This window comes from Ursus maritimus, unplaced genomic scaffold (genome assembly GCF_017311325.1).
Source record: "Ursus maritimus isolate PB19 unplaced genomic scaffold, ASM1731132v1 scaffold_26, whole genome shotgun sequence".
Taxonomy (NCBI): domain Eukaryota; kingdom Metazoa; phylum Chordata; class Mammalia; order Carnivora; family Ursidae; genus Ursus; species Ursus maritimus.
Window position 1 is genome coordinate 42,175,606 of NW_024425119.1, and position 6,937 is coordinate 42,182,542.

Consider the following 6,937-nt stretch of genomic DNA (forward strand, 5'->3'; position numbering starts at 1 on the left):
CTGCTAAGGGCCAGTGCATCTCGTGATTATTTTGTGGCAGAAATTGCCTAAACATGTTAGGTATATGAAATTCCTCGTCCTCCCATCTGCCCTATGACGTAGGCGCTCTTTCATCATTCTCACTTTAGAGATGTGGAAATTGAGGCACAGAGAGGCAAAGTAAATTGCCCGAGGTCACTCAACCAGGAAGGAAGAGAGCCCGGTTTTGGACCCAAGTAATCAGGCTCCAGAGGCTATGTGTTCACCTCTGTGTCCCCTCACCTTCTGGCTACGTGCTGTTTTCTATCTTGGAGGTAATTTATCAGCTATGACAGGTCTCCAAACCCCAAAAGGACTCCATTAAAAGAAAAAGAAATAGCCACATCAAAGGCTTTTTGAAAGTTGAAATCATGTTCCTGTCTTTACCCTTTAAGGAATTCTCATAAATTGCTCAGGCGTGAGTCTTCCCCAGCAAAGCAATGAGTGGCGTTTCCTTAAGCTTTGAGTGGCTGGAGAATCTAATTTTCATTATCCCTCAGTTTATAGATAGGCACAGGATGTGCTCTGGGAGGCAAGTGTGGGTCAGTGAAATGACCATGAGTGGTGTACATAGGGTTCAAACCCCAGCCAGGCACAGAAACTGTGGGGGCACTGCCCCAGTTACTGGGCACCTCTGGCATCTATATAGTGGTGGATAAGGTCATTACAGTTGTGTGCATAAAATTACGTCGTGGAGAGGCCTCGCACCACCCTTGGCTCAGTCTGAGACTGCTGTGAGCCCAGGGACAGACGACTGTGCTGGAGACCCCAGACTAGACCTTTTTTCTGCTCTCTGTGACTTTGGGGACCCTTCTATGCCCAGACCCTTGTGGATAACAGAGGTGCAGACAAGGCTCAGAGTTGGCTACATTGATTTATTGGAAACACAGATCAAGACAGAGATGAACATGGAGGAGATGGAAGGGGAATATTGTGGGGATGGAGTACGGCCATCACCCAGGGCCGCGTAGGGTGGGCCCTTGTCCTGGCCCTCCAGTCCCTGAGCCTGCCCCCTTCCTATGGGCATCAAGGGGACTTCTTTTTAGGGGTGGCCTTTCCCAGCACGGGCAGCAGAGCCCAGAAAGAAGGGATCACACACAGATATGAGAGGCTGGGAGTGGGACAGACCTTTCAAAGTGCCAGAGAAGTAGTTGAGAGCTTGCTCCACCTGGAGGCTGGGTGGGAGAGACCCCAGGCCGGTGGCTTGAGCTGGGGTGTCTAACATCTGCGGCAGCTGCTAGCGCAGGAGCCCACGCCGCAGGAGCTGATGCCGCAGGAGCCCACGCCGCCGGTGCCCAGGCCACAGGACGTGACGGAAGTGCAGGGGCCGCAGGGGGCACAGGGCGCACAGGGGGCGCAGGGCGCACACATTCCCGTGCTCACCGCCAGGTTCCCGCTGCAGGGGGCGCTGCAGACGCTGCCGGTCACCGGCCGGGAGCCCGACACGCAGAGGTCCCCGCACACGACCCCGCCCCGGGAGCTGCTGACACCTGCGGACCCCAAAGGCTCAGTCAAAATTCTGGGGAGTGGGTCAGTGGCCTCCCCAATGGAGCCCCTCCCCAGGCCCTGAGCACTGTGTGTTCAAAGTCAGGAGAATCTTTACTTACAGCCCTAGGTCCATCTAGTTCCAGAGCTGCCCTCTTTCCTTCTCTCTGACCCCAAGTCCCTCCTGCTGTGATGCCAGCCCACTCTATTATATTTAGCCTTGAGCGGAAGCCCCCCTTCCAGACTCTGCCATCCGTCTAGGAAGGGACTAAAACCATCCACACGGGGGTTGTGTTACTCACAGACATTCACCGAGCCAACGCCTTCACACAGTCTGAGGGGGAAGAAGAAAAAGACAACATGAGTGATTTGGCCAGACTTGCAGATGGGGTTCCCCAAATCCTTGAAGCGGGGTCCACAAGTGGTGAGGGTAGGAGCAGATGGTCTGAGAGAACGGCCCTCCCAAGCCACCCCCTCCCCCAAAGTGATGAATGAGAGGCTGTCCTAGATCCCTGGTCCTTCCTGACCCAGGAGAAAGCCTGCTGTTTATTCAAGGGACAGGAATGAGCAGCTCAGAGCCAGGCTGGGTTGGGCCCCACCTCTGTTCCTCGCCCTCCAGCAGCCGCCTGTAGGTGGCGATCTCGATGTCCAGGCCCAGCTTGGAGTTCATCACCTCCTGGTACTCCTTGACCAGACAGGCCATGTCCTGCTTGGCCTTCTGCAGGGCGGCCTCCAGCTCGGCCAGCTTGCAGCGGGCGTCGCTCAGAGCCGTCTCGCCCTGCTGCTCAGCTTGGGTCACTGCGGTCTCCAGCTTGGTGTTCTAGGGGCCCAGAGGAGAACAAGGTGGGTGATGGTCCCGGGTCTCTCTGTCCATTTCCTGGATGTGTCCAGTCTCTCCCCTCCCCCAGCTGGGAACACCCCAAGAACAGACCTCTCCCCTCATCAGCTGAGTGTCCCCCAGGGACCACAACCAGGGACTGTAGTCCTGCAGATGGGCCGGAGTGGGAATGGTGAGATCCACTGGGGACACACACTGTGTGACCTGTGTGACCCCGGGGAGGCCCCAGGAGACACTTACCTGGCACTTGGCATTCTCAACCTCAGCGGTCAGCCTCTGGATCATGCGGTTGAGCTCGTTGATCTCCTCCTTGGTGCGGCGCAGGGTCTCCCCGTGCCGGATCACCGTGGCCTTCATCTCCTCACACTGGGGGGAAGCAGAGATGCTCCTGAGGCTCAGGATGCAGTTTCCCACCCATTCAGACACCACAGACGATTGGTAAGTTGTACAGTATTCAGCCTGTGCAACCATGCATGGCAGCCCTGCCCAGCCACTATAACCTGAGAGTTGTCTGCCCTTCTGTTCCCATTCTAAGGATCAGAATCCCCAGACAAAAGAAGCCTTGTTATTATATATCTGGCTTCCCTGCCACTGCCATGTCTAGGAGGCAGGTGTCCTATGCCCCTCACCTTGCTGCGGTACCAAGACTCGGCCTCAGCCCGGCTGCGGCTGGCGATATCGTCGTATTGAGCCTTGATCTCGGCCACAATGCAGTCCATGTTCAGGTCCCGGCTGTTGTCCATCTTGACTATGACCGAGGTGTCTGAGATGTGGGCGTTGAGAACACGGATCTCCTGCAGATGGTGGGAGGTGGGAGGATAGAAGGGATCTTGTTTACACCCCAGCCTCACCCACCAGTGTGGACCCAATCTTTTCAGCCTTCCCAGGTCTCCAGCCCCTGCTCCCACTATAGCCTCATGGACTGCAGCTCCAGCCCAAATCTCTGGCCAACTCCAGTCCTCGGCCAAAGCCCGATCTTCCAGGCTGGCTGCCAGTTTTCTGCCTGGACCAGGGCCCCTCACCTCCTCATACAGGCGCCGCAGGAAGTCGATCTCCTCGGTCAGGGCCTCTGCGTTGGCCTCCAGGTCTGACTTGCGGAGGTAGGCGCAGTCCACATCCTAAAGGGGGGGCACAGGCGTCTCATTGGGAAGGCAATGCAGAGCTCTCCCCACCCGGGAGGGCACCCACCGGGCTGGGCAAGCTCCCTGGAGACCCTCCTTAGCTGCTCATCCTAATGCCTGGTATCGCGGCATTGGTGGAATCCTTTATTCGGTCCGAGGGGTCTGGAGCAGCTTTGGGTAAGGGAGGGGGCCTGTGAGGTTTCCAGGCACTTCTTCTGGTACCTACGCGGATGATCCCTCCAGAATCCACACCTTGCACTATCACTGAAACTGAGGCTCTGGGTAAAAGGGGTCCGTTCTAATGATGCTCCCGCCCTCTCTGTCCTGACCCCTCAGGGAAAGAAATCTAGATCTGTGGTCGGAAGAAGAGGTCTCTGGGATTAATTCTGCCCCTTCCAAACAGGGCAACTCAGGACAAGACGCTTGACCTCTGTGCCTCAGTTTCCTCACAGTAACCCCTGGCTGCCTCCTATGGATGTGGTGGGAAGGACCTGGGGGGTCCACGTGATGGCACTTGTGGCGGATCAAGTCTAAGGGGTGAGGAACAGCAGTACTGTTCACGCCAGCCTTTCACAGCTGTTGCGGGCCTGAGGATGCGGCCACCCCCAGCATTCACAGGTCTTTCAATCACAATAGTCAGGAAGGAGCGCTCTCTGGCAGGCACAGGGCAGAAGGAGGTGGGAAGCCATGGGCCAGATGGGAGTTAGCTCGGATGGAGGAGTAGAGGGCCCTGCTTGAAGCAGGCAGGGTACTCCGATGTCGGGGCCCACACTGGGAGGACTGGGGCCTGGCGGGGGCAGGTGGGGAGGAAATAGGGGAGGGGTTCCTCTATGTGATTCTGGGGAAGTCGCTCAGCCTCTCTGAATTACAGATGGCTCCTCCCTGCCTCTGCCCTGCTTTCTGAGTTGGGGAACACGGATTCCGGGGTCACTCACCTTCTTCAGGGCCACAAACTCGTTCTCAGCGGTGGCCCTTAGTGCCACCTCCTCTTCGTATCTGGAGATAAGGGCGCAAGACTCAGGGCTAGAACTTTAATACGCTGGGATTTGAAGAGGAAAAAAAGAGAACGAAAGCCCAACAAACACATCCCAGGAACCGGATCTCTGGGAGGCGGTGATAGAATCAAAAAGGGTTGGGCTAGAAGGGAACTTGTCCATCCCTTTCTTCTGGGCACTCAATCCACCCTGTCACCCAGTGCTCTTCCGGTTTCAGAGATTCTCCTTCCTGATGTGGGTGGTGGGTGTGCAGGGGTGCCGTGCACATGTTTATAGGCTTTCTGTTTCTGGAGCGTAACTCCCTGGGGGGCAGGAACCCCCTACGAGTTCTGGTGCCCCCCCTCCCCATCCCACCTCAGGGCTTAGCCCAGCCCCCGGAACATAGAGGAGATGTCAGTGAATGTTTGATGAATTAATGAAACAAGCACATAAGGACGAGGCGGCTGGAGCAGCTTCCGCCCTTCCCCCCCCCCCCATGTGTAAACTCCCAGAGCATTTTTCCTCACAGGCTTCCTGTTAGTGTCTTCTTCCTATTGGAAAGTTCCTCTTGTGGTCTAAGCCAAATCTATCCTGCTCTGGCTTAATCCCCTTTCCTTTCTTGAGACTATCCTCCTGGCCACACTCACTTCTTCTTGTAGCCCTCCAGCACCTCCTGCACGTGGTTGAGCTCTGAGGCCAGCCTCCCGCTGTCGGCCTCCACGCACTCGGCCTCCCGCCTCAGCGTCTCGATATAGCCCTCGAACAGGGGCTCCAGGTTGCTCTCGCAGCACTTGCGGTTCTGGTAGAACTGCCACTTGGTCTCCAGCAGCTTGTTCTGCTGCTCCAGGAAGCGCACCTGCGTTCAGGGGGTGAGGAGGGAGTCAGATGGCTCCTGGTGTCCCAAAGCCAGTTTGGGGTGGGACTGAGAGCTTTAGGGTGAACTCTCAAGTCTGCAGCTCCACAGAGATTTGGCAGAGATGGGCAGTGGGAGACAAGGGGACTGCTGGCTTTGCTGATGGCCATCTGTGTCTGGAGTTTCCAATTTAGGGATGGGAGCTGAGGTTGGGAAAGGTCAGTCCCTGCTCTCAGGGACACTGACTTCTCCAGACCTGGTGAGTCCAGGGGGCCTGTGGTCTAGAGCCAGCTGGAGGTCTCTAGTGTGCCTGTGACCCAGTGCCCAGCCTGGATCCTGAGCATGGGTGGGGTACAGGAAGGGTATGGTCCAGGACACCCACCCACAGGATGCCCCCGTGGTCCTCTGGCTATTCCTTGTGTTCATTCTTGTGTCTGTGTGCACGGACTGCCCTCTTCCTCTGGCGTGCCAGTGCCAAGCCCGTCCTTGTCTGTCTGTGGGGCCCTGCCTGCCTGGACCCAGGCTGCACGTGAGAGCCACACTGTCCAATCAGGAGCCTCTGCTCTATATACTCCTGTCTTTGGTCCCAGGGCACCCTGGGTGTGTGTCCATCTCCTCCATCAGACTGGGAGCTCCCCTGGACCACGCGTCTCCTGCCCCTGACTCTCTTCAGTGCCTAGCCCAGGAACTGAAGGCTCAGGAAGGGTGTGATCAAGGACACCCACCTTGTCGATGAAGGCAGCGAACCTGCTGTTGAGGCACTTGATCTGCTCCTTCTCCTCCTGCTTCACGCACTGCGCATTGGGGTCGATCTCCAGGTTGAGGGGCGTCAGGAGGCTCTCGTTGACGGACACAGTGGTGATGCAGGGCGGGCTGGGCCCGCACACGCCGCCGGAGCGGTAGCCGAAGCTGCGGCCGCAGGAGCCGGCGCGAAAGCCTCCGCAGACGCTGTGGCTGCCGAAGCCCCCGGTGAGGCCGCGGTAGCAGGAGACGCCGCGGTAGGGGGCGGCGGTGATGCAGCAGCGGCCGGGCCGGGGCCCGCAGGCCGAGGCGCAGCTGAAGACGCGCCCGCAGAATCCGGATCCGCACGTCATGGTCCTGCTGGAGGTTCGGGTTTTGGAGTACGGGGATGAGGTGTGAAGTCTTGTGGAAACTCCAATATGCTCTGCAAGGCGCCCCAGTCCTATTTATGCTCAGATCTGAAGGGCTTGGCTGTGCAGTTGGGTCAATTTGTGCTTTATGGGCTTGGGCGGTTAGTGAGTCCAGCACCTCTTTAGAATGTGCTTTAATAATGGTGGAGTGGCCCACACCCTCCTCTGTGTATAGGATGCCAACCTCTGGGCTGTAGGGGGACTCAGCATGTTTCATCTTCAAAGTGCCCTGCCAGCAGCACTCATCTGAGGAGACTGGGGAGAGAAGGGCAGGGCAGGGGAGGTAGGAAGGGGTCCAGGGTAGGAGAGGAGGAGGAAGACCAGATCTGGGAGAAGCAGGGGATCTGTGCGTGTGTCGGGGGTAGTTGGGAGGGGACCCAGGAAACACTGAGGTGTTAACAAATAACATCTGGAAGTTTCCATCTCAGTAGTGGCCGAGGTGCTGCTGTAACACAAATCTGCATTCCCCCGTCTCCATCTGTCTAGCGGGCTGCTGA

The 6,937-nt window shown here is 57.5% G+C and overlaps 1 protein-coding gene across 1 annotated transcript; it reads right to left on the reverse strand.

Annotated features, from left to right (window-relative positions):
- Window positions 1–879: 879 nt before the first annotated feature.
- Window positions 880–6,466, reverse strand: LOC103675647 (keratin, type II cuticular Hb1-like). Its single transcript, XM_008704764.2, has 9 exons — window positions 6,015–6,466; window positions 5,084–5,292; window positions 4,398–4,458; window positions 3,364–3,459; window positions 2,971–3,135; window positions 2,582–2,707; window positions 2,103–2,323; window positions 1,806–1,837; window positions 880–1,508 (listed from the first exon to the last, which is right to left on the reverse strand). Exons 1-9 carry the CDS (start codon window positions 6,381–6,383, stop codon window positions 1,237–1,239), a joined length of 1,551 nt encoding a protein of 516 aa, XP_008702986.2. The 5' UTR covers window positions 6,384–6,466; the 3' UTR covers window positions 880–1,236.
- Window positions 6,467–6,937: the final 471 nt, after the last annotated feature.

Bases quoted from the DNA above. Each gene is read 5' to 3' on its own strand.
- LOC103675647 (XM_008704764.2), bottom strand. From the start codon at position 6,383: ATGACGTGCGGATCCGGATTCTGCGGGCGCGTCTTCAGCTGCGCCTCG. The intron at 2,708-2,970 runs GTGAGGGGCATA...GCTTCCCCCCAG, and splicing joins AGTCTTGGTACCGCAGCAAG to TGTGAGGAGATGAAGGCCAC. The intron at 1,509-1,805 runs GTGAGTAACACA...TGGGGTCCGCAG, and splicing joins CGTTGGCTCGGTGAATGTCT to GTGTCAGCAGCTCCCGGGGC.